General features: G+C 35.8%; 1 protein-coding gene and 3 long non-coding RNA genes across 6 annotated transcripts; all 4 read right to left on the bottom strand.

Moving 5' to 3' along the window:
• Positions 1–4,285: 4,285 nt before the first annotated feature.
• LOC132117642 (uncharacterized) lies at positions 4,286–4,983 on the bottom strand. 2 transcript variants are annotated; one of them, XR_009425800.1, is made up of 3 exons: positions 4,662–4,983; positions 4,441–4,558; positions 4,286–4,296 (listed from the first exon to the last, which is right to left on the bottom strand). It is a non-coding gene; the product is annotated as an uncharacterized LOC132117642 (long non-coding RNA). The 2 variants fall into 2 exon arrangements; XR_009425801.1 differs by having other exon boundaries at positions 4,441–4,585.
• A 1,958-nt stretch (positions 4,984–6,941) lies between these two features.
• On the bottom strand, positions 6,942–7,399 carry LOC132117829 (uncharacterized). Its single transcript, XR_009425854.1, has 3 exons — positions 7,254–7,399; positions 7,054–7,147; positions 6,942–6,969 (listed from the first exon to the last, which is right to left on the bottom strand). It is a non-coding gene; the product is annotated as an uncharacterized LOC132117829 (long non-coding RNA).
• Positions 7,400–7,495: 96 nt separating this feature from the next.
• LOC132118639 (uncharacterized) lies at positions 7,496–9,326 on the bottom strand. The gene is made up of 4 exons (XM_059528612.1): positions 9,279–9,326; positions 8,693–9,064; positions 8,524–8,625; positions 7,496–7,746 (listed from the first exon to the last, which is right to left on the bottom strand). Exons 2-4 carry the CDS (start codon positions 9,033–9,035, stop codon positions 7,496–7,498), a joined length of 696 nt encoding a protein of 231 aa, XP_059384595.1. The 5' UTR covers positions 9,036–9,064; positions 9,279–9,326.
• An 851-nt stretch (positions 9,327–10,177) lies between these two features.
• LOC132117643 (uncharacterized) lies at positions 10,178–12,321 on the bottom strand. 2 transcript variants are annotated; one of them, XR_009425803.1, is made up of 4 exons: positions 12,158–12,321; positions 10,854–10,920; positions 10,445–10,503; positions 10,178–10,203 (listed from the first exon to the last, which is right to left on the bottom strand). It is a non-coding gene; the product is annotated as an uncharacterized LOC132117643 (long non-coding RNA). The 2 variants fall into 2 exon arrangements; XR_009425802.1 differs by lacking the exon at positions 10,178–10,203 and having other exon boundaries at positions 10,243–10,503.
• Positions 12,322–20,717: the final 8,396 nt, after the last annotated feature.

The raw sequence follows: 20,717 nt of genomic DNA on the forward strand, positions 1-20,717 counted from the left end.
TGGAGACATTCTCATATGGGTCTTCATCATCTTCTTCAACAACAGTTCCACCATTCCCATTGACTACTATTTGGGAGTAGGTTTCTTTCACAGCTACCATGTCTGTTTTGAGCTCCTCACATTTTTGGAGGACAGCACTGTGCAGGCCATGGTAAGCTTGACCAGACAGTCCTGAAGGGTAGCCTAAAAATCTAATTGGGATATACAAAAAACAAAACAAAAAACAATTAACCAAAACATCAATATGGCAGTTTGTATGAATTATCATCTGCAAGCAGTTTAATATAACTATATGAAGTAAACAGAATTAAGAAATTAGTACTCACTCTTTGTGGCCAGGTCATCTGCTAGTACATTAGCCTGGTCCTTTAAGGCCCTGCAGGTTCTTGTAAGATGAGTCCAATGTTGTTTCATTTCCTCTAAAATTATAGCCTCTTCCTCAATCAGTCTCTCCAGCTGCATCACCTTGTCAAAAACCTTCTTCTTCATGCCTAAGGAAGTGTCAGGTTCTATGAAGACAAATGACCAATTGAATTAACCACCATATTACAATACTACCTCTTATTGCATTTTTGAGAGTAAAATCCAATAATGGTACAATTCTTTGTCCCTACAACATAGGCAACAAGTGATTGGTGTTGAATCTACAGTGTGAGAAAGAAAAGGATGAGCCACCTTGAAACGTTAATCTGAGGAATCAGACCTTTACTCATTTTCTCGAGTGTAGTTCGAGTTGGCAAAAACAAAACGGTTTAAAAATAAAATTTAATATAGTCTGTCCCAGATTTTCCAAAACAAATGAAAAGCACATGTTAGGGCCTCTTTCCTTTGAAAGTCGGAGTTTAATGAGGTAAGCATTTAAATGAAGATTCACTAAAACTATTAATGTCAAACTTTACATACCAGAATCCCAAGGCCAGATAGGGCTTTCTGCTGCCAGAAGGTCTTCAACTGAATCTACAGATTCTGTGGTGGTTGGAAGATCATTGTATTGGGATATGGCATTAAACAGCTTTTTCTTATCCTCTCTAATCCATCTTCGGATCTTGTGTCGCTGGTTGTTACGGTCTGCAGAAAAAATAATAATTTTAAGTAGGATATGCATAAAGTTTGGTCATTGTGCTAATCAGTGTTGGGGAGTAACTAGTTACATGTAATGGCGTTACGTAATTTAATTACAAAATTATTGTAACTGTAATTAGTTACAGTTACTACGAAAAAATGAGTAATTAAATTACAGTTACTTATGAAATTTTTAACGATTACAAAGGGGATTACATTTGAATATTTACACACATCCACATACAGATTTAACTGATTTCTTTCCCAAATTGCACTGACTATTCTGAGACATACCGCCCTAATAATTTCCGGGATGCGGAAATACAGTCTGGTTCGTAGAATCCAGTCATAAAAACGGAATGCCTAACGCGGACGGAATATCCCACATTTTGGATGACTAAATCAAAAGTAGGTCATTACACTTGAATCAAAACATGACATCGACTAGTGTCTGTGAATATTAAGCCCCAAAAATGCAATAGCCTATATGACTTTCTGCGTGTCTGTGGAAATCAGGCGCGGACTGGACACCGGGAGAACCGGGACAATTCCCGGTGGCCTGGCAGCCGATTTTACCCCACTATTTAATATCTTTATTGTATAATTGCCTGCCGAATGTACTAAAGCGATCATTTGCGAATCCGCCATTTGATAATTAAATCTCTAATAAGTCATGAATTGTCATGACTCGCGCGCTCTCCGCGCCTCCGCCAAACGGTTTGGATCAGAGTCAATGCGAGAGAGAGAGAGAGAGAGAGAGAGAATAGAGTGGAGTGCTGGAGCAGAGAAGCTGAACTACTGTTCAGGGTTTCAGGTCAGTTTCATCTGTAAAGATGCTTTTTTGTCTTTGTTTTTTTTGTTTTTGTTTTAATCAAGCAGCAGCACGTTGCTCATCAGTCATCACTCAAAATACTATATAAAGGACATCATTATTATCTGTTGTAATGTTACAGTAGGAATTTATCTGAAAAAAAATCCGATTTAAATTTACATTTTAATATTTAACTATAAATCCAGAGAAAATGGTTACTATTGTTTAAATGTGGTAACCAAAAATGTAAAATTATTTTACAAATGTATTTATTTAAAAATAAATACAAATCCATTTGCAAAAAAACAAAAACAAAACAAGGTTATTTTACTTTTATATAGGCTAATAAAAGCAAGGTTAATTTTTGTAAGGGAAAAACATGACTCGTGTACAGTATTAGGATTTTTCTATAAAGATATTGTAGTATTGTAGAGTATTGTATTGTAAAGTATAGTTTTGTTCAATCTTGAGTATTAAAGTCATGAGAGATGGATAACAGAGCAAAATAAAGAGACTGAAGAGAAAAATGGAAGTGAAGGTGCAGTTCAGAGACAACTTTTAATTATTTTGCATATCCCCAAATTAAAGATTTAAACCTTTTTTTATGTCAGGTCCATACAAAAAAATTGTTTTGTCCATGAATTTCTTTGTATGAGTTTGAATTTTCCAGTCTGAATTTTTTTCCCAGTCCGTCCCTCCTGTAAATTAATGGCAAAGACATGGTTTCATTTACTACACATAGGCCTACTGAAGCTCGCAGTGTTTTCAACCTCTGCCGCCTCAATATAGGAGTACACGAGCACATAAACATAATTTCTAGAACTGCTCTGTCACTTCATGTGCATTTTACTTATTTTGAGAAAACTATCATCATATACAGAGACAGCAGTTTAAAAAAAACACAATGTTTCAGGAGTTTATTACACAGAATACGTCACACTCTTATTAGATAACTGTATTTAAGTTGATGTATATGCTTTTATTTATTATTCTTTAATTTTCACAAATTTAGAAAAGTAATCAAAAATGACCCTCAAAAAAAAAAGTACTCAAAAGTAATTAGTTACATTGCTTTAATAAAGTAATTGAAAAAGTTACACTACTATTACATTTTAAACAGGGTAACTTGTAATCTGTAACCCATTACATTTCCAAAGTAACCTTCCCAACACTGGTGCTAATGGACATCCAAAAGGTGCCTTACAAATTATGTTATAAAGCGCACATATCATCGGCGACTAAAAATACAATTGTACAATATTTTGACTACACCTCTGGTTAATTTAACCATAATAAATAACCTGGAATGTGGCCAATGTTCAAGTAACGGAGGGAGTTGGGTGATGGTAACATTGGACATATAGGAAGGCAGGACTGTTCACTCAATGTAGGAAGGTTATGTAGTGGCTTAAGTGCACAGTGTAGATGGAAGACTTTGTTCAGTGTTAAGACATGATCAAATTTAAATTACTTAGTTACAGCTATAGATATCACATTTTAAAATGAACTCCACAAGTACATGAAGGCATGGAGGCTACTTACCGGTTACTCGATACAGATCCCTCTTTTTCTGCTGTATGCCCAAGAATAGGCCTTCAATCAGATGTTGCAACGCCACTGGATCATCTGTTCTGAAGTCATCTGGAGCTGTAAAGTATTTATGAAGGTATTTGATCAGTATCATGCATTTTCTGTGCTACCAAAAATAGAACAACTATACTATTTCTATAAAACATCTTATACATTAAATATGGTAAAAGGAGGATTCAATAAGAAGAATGTAGTAGGAACACATGTAAAAACAAAAAAAGGACATCTACAAATGTTCTGCCAAAGAATCTGAAAACAATTTTTCAGTTTGCTAATTTTTCAAGGGTGAGTAAGTATTATAAATTTGAGGGAGAAAGCTACATTAAGTTTAATTATTAACTTAGCATTTCGAGCCATTTCTTCGTTGATTTTCACTTTTGTTGTTGCATGGTTTCTCAGCGAGCTCCTCCTACTGCTGTGAGGAGTATTTCACAACAAGTAAAAAAAAAAAAAATTCTATCGATAGAAAAAAGTACATACTTACTGTCAACTGCCCACTGTCTCACATCAGTGACCCACTGTTGCAGTTCCTCATCAGAACTTTGCGTGCACTTCTTTATAGCCTCAATGTCCTCCTTGACTTCCTTTGTCTTTTGGATAGTCTCAAAAGAATAATTAATGAAAAGTCACAAAAACCTTCGGCAATACTGAAAGTTAGATACTTGGTATGTACAACTTATAAGTGGACTTTAGTCAATTGAAATTTAACATTCATTGATGAAATCTTTATTTTTTACTTACCTTCAAGTACCGTGTAGACAAGTACTTGTGCAGGTTTCTTTTTTTGCGATCATTCCATCCTCTGGCATGCAATGTGATCAAATCTACTCGTGCTGTAATGATGAAGGCATAAATGTGCTTTTCAATTAGTGGTTAGTCACAGAGTATGTTGAAAAAAAAAAAAAAGGAAAGCTGTTTCAACATTTACAATGCTTCCAAAGCACAATACATGAGAACTGTAAAAAAGGACCACTCACCAGCCTTACTCATGTATTTTGTAGTTAGAGCCACACGGGACAAAAAGCTGTTCACTTGTTCAACTTCTTCACCAATTGTTGTGCCTGCCCCTGTTTGGTTTTTGCCACCCCACTGCACCTACAGCATGTACACAAGATGTCCAAACTAAAAAATATCAAGTTCATGGATATCAAAATGGTAAAAGGCTTAGTTACCATATTGTTCGAGAATATACATTTACCTCACATTTTGTAGAGTGCCCCTTTGCATGCATAACTGAGAGAAATGGCTTCATCTGAGTAAGGTTTTGCATTTCTGGGAATGCTTGAGCCACCTTTTGCAGATAGGGCCAATATCGACACATGATGTCAGTGCAGAAGAACTTGCAGTTTGTTTTTGTGGCCAGTTCCTTCTGCAGAAACAGAGGGTATGCAAATATCTCGCCCCTAAACATGTTCAGCCCTCTAAGCAATATGCTGTGCCTGCAAACTGCCACCTCTAGGCCCTCTTCATCACATTTAGTGTTTGTCTTTTTAGAGGTCTCCCTGGCTGCAGCCCATGTTGATGTTAGAGTTACAAATGATCTGCTCTTATCATCTGATCGTGGGTGTATCTCTCTATTAGTTTTATTGGATCTTAGTGCTGCGTTTGACACAATTGACCACAACATTCTTTTGCATAGACTTGAATACTTTGTTGGCATCAGTGGAAGTGCATTAGCATGGTTTAAATCGTATTTATATGACCGCCATCAGTTCGTAGCAGTGAATGAAGATGTATCCTATCGATCACAAGTGCAGTATGGAGTACCTCAAGGCTCAGTACTAGGGCCGCTACTCTTCACGCTTTATATGTTACCCTTGGGAGATATCATCAGGAAACATGGTGTTAGCTTTCACTGTTATGCTGATGATACTCAGCTCTATATTTCTTCGCAGCCCGGTGAAACACACCAATTTGAAAAACTAATGGATTGCATAGTCGATATAAAAAACTGGATGACGAGTAATTTCTTACTGCTAAATTCTGAAAAAACAGAGGTGTTAATTATAGGACCTAAAAACTCTGCTTGTAATAACCTAGAACGCTGTCTAAGACTTGATGGTTGCTCTGTCAATTCTTCGTCATCAGTTAGGAACCTAGGTGTGCTACTTGATCGCAATCTTTCCTTAGAAAGCCACGTTTCTAGCATTTGTAAAACTGCATTTTTCCATCTCAAAAATATATCTAAATTACGGCCTATGCTCTCAATGTCAAATGCAGAAATGTTAATCCATGCATTTATGACCTCAAGGTTAGATTATTGTAATGCTTTATTGGGTGGTTGTTCTGCACGCTTAGTAAACAAACTACAGCTAGTCCAAAATGCAGCAGCAAGAGTTCTTACTAGAACCAGGAAGTATGACCATATTAGCCCGGTCCTGTCAACACTGCACTGGCTCCCTATCAAGCATCGCATAGATTTTAAAATATTGCTTATTACTTATAAAGCCCTGAATGGTTTAGCACCTCAGTATTTGAATGAGCTCCTTTTACATTATAATCCTCTACGTCCGCTACGTTCTCAAAACTCAGGCAATTTGATAATACCTAGAATATCAAAATCAACTGCAGGCGGCAGATCCTTTTCCTATTTGGCGCCCAAACTCTGGAATAACCTACCTAACATTGTTCGGGAGGCAGACACACTCTTGCAGTTTAAATCTAGATTAAAGACCCATCTCTTTAACCTGGCATACACATAACATACTAATATGCTTTTATTATCCAAATCCGTTAAAGGATTTTTAGGCTGCATTAATTAGGTAAACCGGAACCGGAAACACTTCCCATAACAACCTATGTACTTGCTACATCATTAGAAGAATGGCATCTACGCTAATATTTGTCTGTTTCTCTCTTGTTCCGAGGTCACCGTGGCCACCAGATCCAGTCTGTGTCCAGATCAGAGGGTCACTGCAGTCACCCGGATCCAGTACGTATCCAGACCAGATGCTGGATCAGCACCTAGAAAGGACCTCTACATCCCTGAAAGACAGCGGAGACCAGGACAACTAGAGCCCCAGATACAGATCCCCTGTAAAGACCTTGTCTCAGAGGAGCACCAGGACAAGAGCACAGGAAACAGATGATTCTTCTGCACAATCTGATTTTGCTGCAGCCTGGAATTGAACTACTGGTTTCGTCTGGTCAGAGGAGAACTGACCCCCCAACTGAGCCTGGTTTCTCCCAAGGTTTTTTTCTCCATTCTGTCACCGATGGAGTTTCGGTTCCTTGCCGCTGTCGCCTCTGGCTTGCTTAGTTGGGGACACTTCATCTACAGCGATATCGTTGACTTGATTGCAAATAAATGCACAGACACTATTTAACTGAACAGAGATGACATAACTGAATCCAATGATGAACTGCCTTTAACTATCATTTTTGCATTATTGACACTGTTTTCCTAATGAATGTTGTTCAGTTGCTTTGACGCAATGTATTTTGTTTAAAGTGCTATATAAATAAAGGTGACATTGACATGTTCCACAGATGCCTTTTCCATGTACCTGTAACAGTGTCATATCAAAAATATTCCAAACTAGATCCTGACTCACCGTGTACAATCCCAAATCTTTTGACAAATATCTTACTGGAATGGTCTTCTCACGAACACAATCAACAAATGTTGCTACATCTTTGTCATTAGCAAGAAAAACTCCATCAAAAAATGGTTGTTCCTCTGCCCTACAGGAAGATAAAAAAATAAATATATAATACCTTGCTATGTGTACTGTGCTAGACTAACTGAGACATGTTGTTGTTATTATTAAATGTAAATGTTATAATATACCCCTTTGTTTTGCTGAATCTGTATAGTTTTCTGTTTCCGTCTGCAGACACAGCAACTGTATCTGGGGTGCAAGCTGGGCAAGAGAAGTGATCAATGCCGCAGAGTTTTTCTCTTTTATGACGACAATGTCCATTCAAGGAAAGCTTTTTGGAAGACGTTGCCACAAATGTTACCACTCTGAAATTATAAAAATTTGAATACAGTGAAATGCCAGTAAGACTTGCATAAATTCAAAAAACTAATTACTTTCCAAGTCTTACCCATCCAAATTGTTGTGAGCGCTGTTGTAACATTTTCACAAATGCTTGTCTTGAAAGTCCAGGTGCAGTGATCTTCAGGTCCTCAAACGATGTGAAGAGGTCTACCTTGTATATGGTTTGAAACTCGACAGTGCCTGGCCAGTAACCACTAAACAACAGTTCAACCACCTCAGGTGTCCATGATGCAAGACAAGCTCTGCAATTCATCACTGGCAGGAAGACGTCATAGCGACCTGCAAAGATTTCAAAAGAAAATAAATAAATAGTAAACACACTTTGGCTGCGTTTACACTTGGCATTAACATGCGATCACCGTGATCTGCTCAAGCAGATCGGATAATATGCCAATCAGGACACGGTGTGTTTACACCTGTCCACATCAAGTGGCTTCTGTATCTGGATAACAGATTGGATCTCGCATTCCAGAAAAAAAAAAAAGATTGCTTGTAGGTCCATTATATTGGGTGCAGAGGCATTTCGGTTGAAACAAGCCCCATAATCAGAGCCTAATGGAGCAATATCAGACTCATATTCTTACTAGAATCTGAATATGATGACGTCAGGCTAGGGTTCTGGAACTTTAGGGTGCGAAAGCAAACATTTCAGTATATTTGCGAATCTATGTACTTCGCACATGTCTGTATCAAAAAACCACACAGCTATGTGCACCAATTCCTAGAGAGAGGAGGTGGAATAAAGAGAGTGGGTGGGTCTTGGGTCTTGTGTGACGTCCAACTGTGAATCCAGAAACGATGGCTGTATTGTGTTTACATTACACTGAGATACGATCACAATGCGTCCTCGACTCCCTCTGTACCTGGACACACTGATCGGATGACATTCCCATCATAAGTGCGTTTACACTTGTCTTTTCAATGTGTATGTGGACAACATCCGGATACAGGTCGCATGTTAATGCCAATTGTAAAGACAGCCATTGATACTTTTCAGACATCAGTCAGCAGGTTAAGCCAATAGACAAATACAATACAAAATATTGCAAGTCATACCATTTATACAGATGAGCACAACAGATCGTCCAGCTACAACAGCCAGGTTTTGAGGTTCACAATCACAAATTTTGTCTGGTTGTGTAATGGGCAGCAGACACACTAGATGAAAGAATAAATATATTAACTGAAATAAAAACATGTTTTTAAGCTTTCAAGTACTTCTTACCTTGTTCATATATGACATTTTGGCCACTTAGGTCTTGCACAGCAGTTGATGGTGGGAGAGGTTTATAGAATCCATCTATAAGAGTCTCTCGGTTGTGAAAAACAAGATGTTGATGCATAGAAACGTCACACTGGCCACAGTAACGGGGTTTTGGGAAACAGTCCTTGCATCTGATGACTGCTTGTTTCAAGCTGCAGTGATCACAAGGACCATAATGCACACAGTCTGAAGCAAGCAAACTATCAAGGAGTTTTGGCCTTGCTTCCTCCCAGCGTTCTTCAGACAAGGTTTGCCTCAATGCCCAATCATGAGATGCTGCTGATCTGGGTTCATCACACTCCATTGCATTTTGGAGTTGCTGTAGTTGTAAATCTTGCAATAAAAAATTAAATTAGATTACAACTCCTTACCTGTTACAAGCTCGTAAACCAAGAGCACAAACTCACAAAACATTAAACAAGTAATATCTCAGATATTTGTACATTTAACATTTATCATAAAATGTTGGAACTTTTGTTCATTCAGAGGGACTTCGTGAAGACAGTGATACAGTTCCGATGGTTAAAAACATATAAGGTAAACTTACCAATAATCTGTTGTGCATCTACATCTCCAAAATGTTTGGAAGTTGAGGCTTCAGATGTGCTTGCAGTATCTAGAATTATACTATTTTAATGCAGTATCTTGCATTCAAACAACAGAACAGATGCAAATCAACATGAAATGGGATTACTTAAAGGGAACAGAGAGGGGAACTCTTTTCCACTGTACAGCAGCTCATATGAAAATGTATTTTACAAAATTACCGGTCTGTTAGTATTGACAGACTTCAGGGTATAAATGTCAAAGATATGTACTGTATTAGTAGGCAATATTTTTTTTTAGCAAACAGTATTTGGTTGAACACAGTCCTACATTAAATCAAAAACAATTGTTTACCGAGCTCAACTTCTTGAGGGTTACTTGAAGAGACAATGGTTGAGGCAACTGGTTTTCCAGATCGGTCTAGAGTAAAGTAAATGGAAAAAATTATTTGATTTACACAATACTTATTGAAAAATCAAAGGATCTAAAACCTCAAACCATACCTCTCTTTGGTTTGCGCTTCTCATAGACCAAGAATCCTTCTTGGTCTCTTTTTTTCCACCTAAGTTTATGATCAATCTTTTTTCTTTTTTAGGTGGTGTTTTGACCGCTTCCTCACTCTGTATTACTCAAACATAAGAGGTAGAACAATGACTCTGAACTATATACATTTTTAAGAAGTAGAATAATAACATGATTCAGAATATCATTTATGGAAGTTGCAAAAAATACAAACAGTAGTAGTAACAAATTCCAATGATTCATTTTCTTTTCACACATTAGTGAAATACTGATTGATGCGGGAGCATGCTACATACTTAGTTTTATACAAAATACCTGCATCTCCTCCAAATCAGCCATTATTTCCTCAAGATCACGGTGTAATTCCTCCTCCATATTTTTCTCAGTCATTTATTTTTTAATACCTGAGGACCATAAAAAACAAAGTACACATAAAAACAAATGAAAATAAATGGGTAGTGGTTTGCAGAGGATTTCACGTCCATGGTTAAGGTGGGAAACAACCTTGATGAGGTTTTCTTTCCCTACACAGGCAATGCTTAAATAAATGTTTTCAATGCTAGTTAATTGGGTGCCGGTGATGCGTTGGTGATGCAAGTGTTTAAGGTCTGAAGCGGAGCAACCGCCTAGCATTAATCAACTCACCTGTCTGCGTTGTACTGCAGGAGGCAGAGAGATAGTGAGATTACAGATGATCTTCAAATCTGTTAAAATAAAGTTTTGAATTAATTTATGAAAACAATACATTTATAAGAAAATAAAGGGTCAGTGACGATCTGAAAAATAAATCAACGCAACATATTTTAGCAAGAGAACTGTAACCAAATTGCTATATAAAACATAGAAATTCCAGGCAAAGTAGGCTCACAAAGCCAAGAGCAACAATTGTTAGAGGTTGTTGTGCTTGGCTAGCATTGCAGGGAAAGTGGAAACATCGAACTACATTAAAGCTGCTACATTAAAATGCATGTACAATATATAAATAAATGTAGTAATACGCACTCATATGCAATTATGGCTATGACACAAGTTGTTGCTGCATGGAAAGACTAACCTCCTGTTCCTTGATAGGCTAAAAACAAAAAAACTTTACTCTTCTTCCTCTTTGATATGACTGGAACCTGCAAGCATATGTAAAATTGTTTGGTAATATAAGGCATTTGGGCTACACGGAAATGTAGTTTCTTAGTGTAAAAACAAAAAATATTAACACCATGTTGTGCATAAAAAAAAAAGAAAATACACGTTTGTACGCACAGTATTATGGCATCACGTACTTAATTGGTCGACAGCATTAGACTGTATAAAAACATGGACGTAGTGTCCGTGACGTCACCCGTAGACTCCTGAAATGTGCAGAGAGGCCCGTCGCGACTCTCCCGGACAATGAAAAATGGGCAGAAAGGCGGGGGCTACTTACTGAAGCCACGCCCACTTAGCGCGACGGCAGTGTCAACAGCGGCAATCCCCCTGTCACTCAAGTGGCCGGGCCCTTAATTATGCAGAACTTTACGTCTTAATATAATTTAAACGGATGAGTTATAAAAAAAATTCACCCCCTTCACAGTTGTCATGAAGGGCAAAATTAGCTATTTAGGCCAAAATCATTTTTTGCACCAGGCTGAAAACATGTTTTTTTCTGCTGTAAAGTTGGGCATTTTAACATGGGGAGTCTATGGGACTGACTCCCTTTTTGCAGCCAGCCTCAAGCGGCCAGTCGATGAATTACAGTTGTAGTCACTATGATTGGCCTCACGAGAAAGAGCGGGAGGTTGGCGCTCGGTCGACAGTTTCATGGGATCTGTAGTTCTATACGACACAGATTAAGCATTCAAAGTAATGCAATATATCTCGCATTTGTTTGCAAATATGGATGCGCTCATAACTGGCGATATGATGATGGTGTATATTTGCAAATATATATCATTCAGACAGGTCAGGGTTAGCTCACTAACGTTATCCACCTAAAGTTAACTACAAAAAATACTACAGGATACGTAATGTTAAGTTAATCGAAGGCCAAATTGCTTTCATCGAGAGTGCTCACATGATTTTAACGTCACATTTACCATTAGGCTACAGAAAACGTATTACAAAAAAAAATGACCTGGCTAACAATACCTAAGTTACTTTGCCGGGGTTCTGAGGATGTATGCGATGGATGTAACTTTATGAACTTCAGCTAAATCACCCACAGGCATTCGCCTGCATGTCCTACCGACGTCATAAGCACTCACATGATTCTAACGTTACATTTACCATTAAAGCAAACATGATTCAGTAAAACAACACATATCACTAACATTTATCACAAAAATAACACAGTTTTAGGATAATGGGATATACTAGTGTACATACCTCTGCTCTTACTGTCGATCACAATGTCATGCAGTCCTTCTCTTTAGCGACCCCAGTGGACGTTTGTGTCTCAAAACTGTAGCAATACGTACCGGGTGGTACATATTTGTGGCGCTGCAAAAAAGTGTGCAGAGGTACGTATTTCCCATGAGACCAGGTTGGTTATAACAAGTCTCAGTTAGGTTAACACAGTACACGAAGCATAGGCTTTTAAATAATATAATAAATAAAAAGAAAACAGATAGAATAAAAAAGAATAGAGCAAGTTAGAGAACTTTACACACACACACACACACATGTAAATAGATATAAACCGCAATGTTTTTCATAGCGTTACACTTTGAAACCAGAACGATATGTTTCCATGATTTTGTTTGCTCTTTCTGTTTGAATCTGTTTACCGTAGTTTTCACCATCCTAATTGCAATGGTTTGGTCTTGCGCTTAGGGCCTATACGACTCGTTTTCCCAGTTTTTGGTCTCGTGTAAGTGGGTCTCTTTGTTCATACCAAGCAATATTTCTGTGAATTTGGGTATTAAAATATTGCTTTAAACATCGTCTTCATTCGAGACGTTTACTTAACATCATTATATTATCCTAGTTTATATCAGATATAAGATATGTTGCTTATTATTATTGAATTGTTATGAACAAAGAGACCCACTTACACGAGACCAAAAACTGGGAAAACGAGTCGTATAGGCCCTAAGCGCAAGACCAAACCATTGCAATTAGGATGGTGAAAACTACGGTAAACAGATTCAAACAGAAAGAGCAAACAAAATCATGGAAACATATCGTTCTGGTTTCAAAGTGTAACGCTATGAAAAACATTGCGGTTTATATCTATTTACATGTGTGTGTGTGTGTGTAAAGTTCTCTAACTTGCTCTATTCTTTTTTTATTCAATCTGTTTTCTTTTTATTTATTATATTATTTAAAAGCCCATGCTTTGTGTACTGTGTTAACCTAACTGAGACTTGCTATAACACTTATATACCATTGCTCTTTTTGTTGTTTTGATTGCTTCCACCGTCCTCATCTGTAAATCGCTTTGGATAAAAGCGTCTGCTAAATGAATAAAGGTAAACGTAAATATCTCACCACTCTAACAAATTTTGGGTGTACTTAGCAGGGGCTATTGTGTCTTTAGGGTATATTGTACTTATTGTCATTATGGATATTTGTACGCTTATTTTCATTTCGACATCTTAATGAACACTTACACAATTTGTCTTCGTTTGAGTAGCTAACGTTACTCGACGGTCACATTTAAGTTTTCACCGCTTACACTCACCAAAAACACCTGAAATCTGTAACTCTGTCATAATTAGGTTAGTTAAAAATACAAAAATTTAATGCCTGACACCTTTGTAACTGACTAAAAACCGATGTTTAAGCTAAACAAATGACAGAGGCACTGTGCCTAAAACTGCGAACACAAACATCACTAACTTAAATGAGCAAAATACAATAACCACCAATATGTGTTCACACAGTTAACTTTATTTAGATGATTCAGCATTAACTTAAATGAACAGATGATAATGATCACCAATATGTGTTCACACAATACATTTATTTAGATGATTCACGGAAATAAAATGACTCTTGAGTTGTTAGAAGAAAGAAAAATGTGTACTGACATAACTGCGAAAATGACTTAAGTGCCCTATGAATCAGTTCATTGAACCAAACTGTCCAAATGAATCATTTTCAGAAGTGAATCGGACTTTGCATCAGTAAAACAGATCACAAAAAAGAGATTTGCAAAGGTGTATGATGGGTATTGTAGTTCCCTGACCTGAAGATCTACATAGCTTGAATGAGGTATTAGTTAAATGTATTAAATTGAACCCCTTTGTAAAAAAAAAAACATATAATACATATAATAACAATAAATAACTGTTAACACATATTTAGACTAAACGACTATATTCAAGAATAATACGATATACTGTACATGTGCTAAAACAGGCTAAAATAGGGGTTGGCTATGCTGTAATGGAGCAACCGTTGTTATGTTATCTTGTGAACCATTAGGATGCGTGTGTCCTGAAACCAAATAATTGTCTTTATCTTTAGAAAAAGACAATCGTGTCCTGCTGCTGTGGTCTGAATATCCAGTCTGTCTTCATCAGGAAATGATGAACACCCATCATCAGACCCTGTTCTGGAGATTGTGTGTATGTTTGTTTATTTTACAGACATATTTCATTCTAAAACTAGGTAAGCAGGGCCTTGTAATAATATGGTAAACATGTCATAAGTCGGTCAATCGTGCATCCAGAGTTTATCTTACTACATCTCTATAATACATTTCTGCAATGGCTATACTTGTCACGGTGCTTTCAAGTCGGGGTCTGGTGGTTGTTTTAAGAGCAAACCCTTGTTTGTCAAACTAGTGTTAAGCGACACTGTCCGCATTTTTAAAGTTAAAGAGGATAATGAACACTTTCACAATCTATTATTGTCAGAATGCATAATCAGTGTTAGGGATCAACTAGTTACATATAGCTAAATTATATCATTTGATTACAAAAATAAAATGTAATCAGTTACAGTCACAGAAAAATAATTAAATTGCGGTTAATTATGAAAATGTTACATCTGAATATTTTTTCACACACGTACAGATTTAATTAATATATTTCGTAAACCACCTTAACTAACTCTAACTACTCTATGTATTTAATCTCCAAGCAAATCTGATTTTGTGGTGGTTGTGCTTTAAAATGAAATCACGATCACAATCCTAATTTAAGTGATGAAGGATTTTGAAAAGTCTGACGGTCATTAGCTGTTGAGCGCTCTAATGTTAACCCCGTGAAATGTTTACACGTTTCAAAAGATTAACGGTTAAAAACATTACAAGTCATAAACATGTAATCAAATGTTATCAGTTACATTACTTTTTTTAAAGAAATTTATATAGTTGCGCAACCTTTTAGATTTTAAATAGGTTCATTTGTGATCTATAACCTATTGCAAAGTTCATAGTAACTTCCCCAAAACTGTGAGTAAAATAATTCCCCCCAAGGTCTCAGTACAGCTAAACGTTAAAACAAAAACTTAAGGTCTTTGTCGGCAGTTTTGTGAGGAATGTGTGTGAAAACCGCGTGGTTTAAAAGAAAAATGTTTTAGCTTATATATGTGATTTTACTACAAACTATAAGCAATCTAACTAAGAAACCTAATATGTTTTTATTTATTTTTTATTTTCCAACCAAACCGGTTGTTCGCAGTTAAAAAGTCATAAGAATGTTTATTGTGTTTTGAAAAGAAAGTAAGTTATGATATATAAATAATATATTTTTTATTGTTTAACATCAATCACAATGCGTTTATGTATTTCTTCTGCTTCATGTATGCAACGGTTACCGTACACACATTCAAGAGAAATGCATAAACTCAATTGTTTTAAACAATCTAAACCAACTAGTCTGTCATTAAAAAACTCTTAAATTTTTTTCTTCACGCATCTATTTTCATCTGTCTCTGGACTCTTGCTAAAAACATTTGAGTGCTGACATGAATCCTACATGAAAGCTAAAAAATTATACTTTTTAAACTATTTTAAACATCATGGTTAACAACCCCATTTGGAAAGTGATAAAGGACATCTAATGTTTTTCTGTATGTCTACATTTGTATCTGTGTGTGTGTGTGTGTGTGTGTGTGTGTGTGTGTGTGTGTGTGTGTGTGTGTGTGTGTGTGTGTGTGTGTGTGTGTGTTTATGATTGTATGGTTGTGTTTGCGTACTTGTTTGCATTCTCAGTACATCTATGTTGAGGTTGAAAGATCTATGGGTTAATAAAAATAATAAATGTAATTAAAATAAAAACTAACAATATAAATATATATATATATATATATATATATAAAACACCCTCTGTCTTGTTAATCCTAACATTGGGATGTATGACTGGATGGTTTTGGCGGTTAAATGACAACACCAGACGCCAGACACAGTCACGTTTCGATGCACAACTTGAGACGATATATTTCTTTCCTGTTATATTGTTAAATGGGGGTACTTTTAACTACATATGTCTGGTTTATTTACTAGATAACACGACATAAGCGCGGGAGAAGGAAAGTATGTGTGTGTGTGTATGTGTGTGTGTGTGGGTGTGGGTGTGGGTGTATTGAGACTTGAAAAAAGCAAGGTAGACTACGCTTGTTTGTTTGTGTATTTATGTACCTGTTTGAGTGTATATTTGTATTTGTTTGGTTACATGTTCATGTTTTCTGTATGTTTAAATTGTGTGTGTGTGTGTGCGTGTGTGTGTGTGTGTTTATGATTGTATGGTTGTGTTTGTGTACTTGTTTGCATTCTCAGTACGTCTATGTTGAGGTTGAAAGATCTAGGGGTTAATAAAATTATAAATGTAACTAAAATAAACTAAATTAATTCGAATTAAACTACATTTTTCTATGGTCTGACTTGTTAAAAGATTTCACATCCTTTTGACCAGTAGATGAACTTTCAGCTAAACTTACTATCCAGGTCTAACCCATAAAGTTGAAATTGTCACCCTTTGATCACGGAAAACACCAGAACCCCCGGAAAACTAATTAGATTACAGTTGAGTTGCAAACCCCCCTCCAAAAAACCTTTAGATGTTTTAAAGTCTGACATGGTCGTAAAAGTTAACACAAAGACACCAGACACGTTTCTACGCACTACTAGAGATGAAATATTTAGCCTTTCCTGTAATGTTGTAAAAGTTTCTTTGGCAAGAAAAGCCCATCTTGATATATCACATTCATTCCGGTTTAATATTTGTGTTTGCCTAAACGCATGTTTTAATTGATATAGCAACGATATAGCAATGATAGAAGTTAATATTGACAACATAAAAGACATATTCAAGGGTTTAGACTACTAAAGTATGTGTGAGTGACTTATTAAAATTAAATAAAACAACACTTTTTTCCAACAAGGAATTTTGTTGAGATTAAAAAATTAAATCGTATATGTAAACCTAATTTTAAAGTAAAAACATCGGTCTAATATTAAAACCAGGTAGAATGTTTTCATCGAATGAGAACTGATGTGTTGTTATTAAAAACATTTCTTTGTTTAATTCTTTTAACATACATTTAAACCTTTGCGACCAACGTTATTAGCGTGGTTGGGGAAGTGTTAGTGTGTGTTTTTTATTTTTTATTCGATGCTTTAAACATTAAAAACATAAAGACGTCCATTACTGGTAGATTTACAAATACGGTCTGAGATTACACTCAATTTTTGTTCACACTCTGTACATCATAAAACAAAATAAATGTAAAATATATAAAACAAAAAAAATAAAAATATAATGATAAAGAAAATGTAGTGGGGAGTAACAGATTTTCACATTAAGAAACCAAAGTCCTCTAATGAAGAATACAAAAGTCTTGCTTTGGGACTTTTCATGCCTTTTAACGTCCCCAAATACATCACAAATTCCTCTTTAAACGCCACTAAACGTGGGGGGAATTTTGAAAAACATACATTTATGAATCTAGAATTTCGTGCCAGAAGTTAATAAGTTAATAAGAAGTTAGTAAGTGTGAGTGGCTTATTAAAATAAAATAAAACATCAAGGTCTTTTGTTTAGATTAAAAATAAAGAGCATAGAATACCAGAAAGAACATCTAATCATCCGTCCGTTTATACTACAGAAATGATTGTCATATTTTTGGCTCTTCAGTGGGGTTGAACACATTAAAGTAGTCATATGTTCAGACTCATTTTCAGTACTATCAAGTTTAAAGAGTGGTGAAGCTTCTACTAGACAAAGCATTTTGTCAGGCATTTTACAGAGTTTGTTCAGAATACAAGCATTAACAAAGATTTATTTTGTATGGATACCCACACATATAGTTAATGAAAGTAGTGGACCAGATAAAAGTGGACCATTAAAATGTCAGACATCTTATTTAATACTCCAATGAGTAAATTAGAAATAAAAGGTCTAATTAAAAATAAATACAAATAAAAAGATACGTGTCAAATTAAATGGGTTGGTTAGAATAAAGGCCAGCATTTATATAATATTCAAAGACCAGTTGGAAATGAATGGAGAATTTTTGGGAATAGAAGAGAAGATCTCGCCATAGAATTGGACGCATTGCACTTAATCAGTCATTATTTATAAGATGAAATACAGGTGTCTGGACTTTGTGTTAAATGTGATATTGTGAAACAGTTGAACCTATTTTAATAAAATGTAAAATATATGACAACGAAAGATTACAACTTACAGAAGCACTTAATATAGCAATAAATCAGATCTCATTTTAGATTTTGTTAAATAAAGATGTGGCTATAGAAATGTTTCACAGAATAAGCATGGGGGAAGGAAAGTATGTGTGTGTGTGTGTGTGTGTGTGTGTGTGTGTGTGTGTGTGTGTGTGTGTGTGTGTTTTATATATATATAAAACACCCTTTGAAATTAGTTAGTTTCACAAGCCAGTTACAAGCATCTCAAAACCTGTTAGATGTTTTTACAACCGCTTCATGTCTAACTGATATTTAGACGCCTGTAATCACACAGACACCGACACATTCGGGTTTCGGTGCTTGAGATGACCGAGATGACGTCTGGTTTATTTACTAGATAACGCGACACAAGCTTGACAGAAGGAAAGTGTGTGTGTGTGTGTGTGTGTGTTAATTGACATAGCTTGAGAAATTAAGCTTGACAAAAATAAAAAAATATATCGACGGAGATAGTCTAAATTTAGACTAGTCATAGATTAAAGTAATTAACTTAACACATTAAAAAAAAATAACGCTTTTTCAACTATGTTTTTTTTTGTTTTTTAAGACTAGCCTAAAAGTAAATAAAAATCGTATAGGTCTACATCATTTAACAAGTAAAAATTGACCATATGTTTAAACGGATATAAAGTTTTCACTAATTAAGGACTGATGTCTATTTATTAAAAACTACTTAGTTTAATTATTGTAACGTTTAAATCTATTTAATGCTACTATCACGCCTCCTGCCCGACCCTCTCTAGCGCTGGAGGCGTGGTTTTTTTTCCGGAGCATTCCCGAGCCTCATTCTAACTGTTCATCGGTGCCGGGAGGTTGTTTTACGGACGCTTCACAACTCTGCCGGAGGATCTTTTTTTTTTCTTTCTATTAACAGTCTCGCTTTTTAAAATTGTAGTTAGTGGTAAAGCATAGATTTGACAAGACTTTCTTGGTTTATAACATTGCTTTATGTTTGCTTCTTTTTTTTTTTTTTTGAGTCGAGCTAACGTTACCAGAGACGTCATAACACTTTGCTGTGAGATCTTTTTTTCTTTTGTTTAACTCTTGTCAGTAAAATTTTAGTTAGTGGTAAAGTACAACATAGTTTTGACAAGTATCTTGTGCTGGTGTTTTAAAGACGGGGTCTGGTGTATTTTATTTAGATCCGCGTAATGTCTACCATCTTTTTTCTTTTGTTTTAAATTTTCTCTAACCTCGTGACAAAACTCCTACTTTTCTGGTTTGTATCGCTGTTTTACATTCGTTTCTTTTTTTCAGTTTGAGGTAAGGTACAAATGCTAAAACTCTATTACCTAGTTTTCTTTATTTTCTAACTGGTAACAAAACACCATTTTTAAATTGTAATGCTACAAGCTCTCACATCTTTTTCACGTATTGCTTAACGAAAACATATCTGATAGTTTTGACTCGTTTGGTTGTATCAGATAAATAACCAGTAACATAGTTTTATTTCATTTGTAACAACTTTAACAACGTTTTACACTTTTCCAACTACGGAAACGATCATTACATTGTTTCCATTGCTGCTATGCGTTTATAACCTTTTTCTTGAAATACACTGTTTATTTAAAACCTTAATAAAATCTTCCCTTACACCATTTTCATGATTTCGCCCTTTTCAAAGTAAAAAAAAAACACATAGCTTCCCACAACTTCTCCCCCCCTCCGAAATTCCTCCTTGGTTCATAAGTTCATATTAAGGTCACTGGAGGGTGTACAGGGAGGGGAGGGGGGTGTACAAACAGGTGTCCAGAACAGATGGCTTTTATGACCCTCATCAATCAAATTTTTGGAGACAAGGTGCACATTACCCTCTCTAACCGCAGTGTTCAGGTTTTTTTTTTTTGTTTTTTTTTTTATGAGGCTGTGGCCTTATTGTTTTTTTTTTTTTCAATTTGTCACTGTGCATTCAATGTTAAATAAATTATATTAATGATACAATATGGTTACGACTGTAATTTTCTCGCGAGCCTTTGTAGCTTTATGGTACTTCGTTTGTTTTGAATAGGCTGGCTGAAACGATGGGAGGCGCTCGATCTCGTCCCAAAACCTAATGTCACGTCACCAGTTTGGGAACATTTTGGCTTTCAACCCAATGAAAAGGGCGAGCCAGCGAATATACATGAGCCGATATGCAAAATTTGCTGCAAAAAGGTTCCTGTGACACTGCAATACATCTAATTTGAGGTCATCGGGACATTCTAAAACGCTTAACGTGAAAAGCGCTTAATCAACAGATTCATGTAAAAGTTTAATGATCTTAAAAAGTAACCTTCATAGTGCTTAATG

Source organism: Carassius carassius, chromosome 37 (genome assembly GCF_963082965.1).
Source record: "Carassius carassius chromosome 37, fCarCar2.1, whole genome shotgun sequence".
In the NCBI taxonomy this organism is placed as follows: domain Eukaryota; kingdom Metazoa; phylum Chordata; class Actinopteri; order Cypriniformes; family Cyprinidae; genus Carassius; species Carassius carassius.

Coding starts and splice junctions, on each gene's coding strand:
- LOC132118639 (XM_059528612.1), bottom strand. CDS start 9,035: ATGGAGTGTGATGAACCCAGATCAGCAGCATCTCATGATTGGGCATTG. Junction 8,626..8,692: donor AAATGTCATATATGAACAAG/GTAAGAAGTACT, acceptor TCTTTCATCTAG/TGTGTCTGCTGCCCATTACA. Junction 7,747..8,523: donor TGTGCTCATCTGTATAAATG/GTATGACTTGCA, acceptor AAATCTTTGCAG/GTCGCTATGACGTCTTCCTG.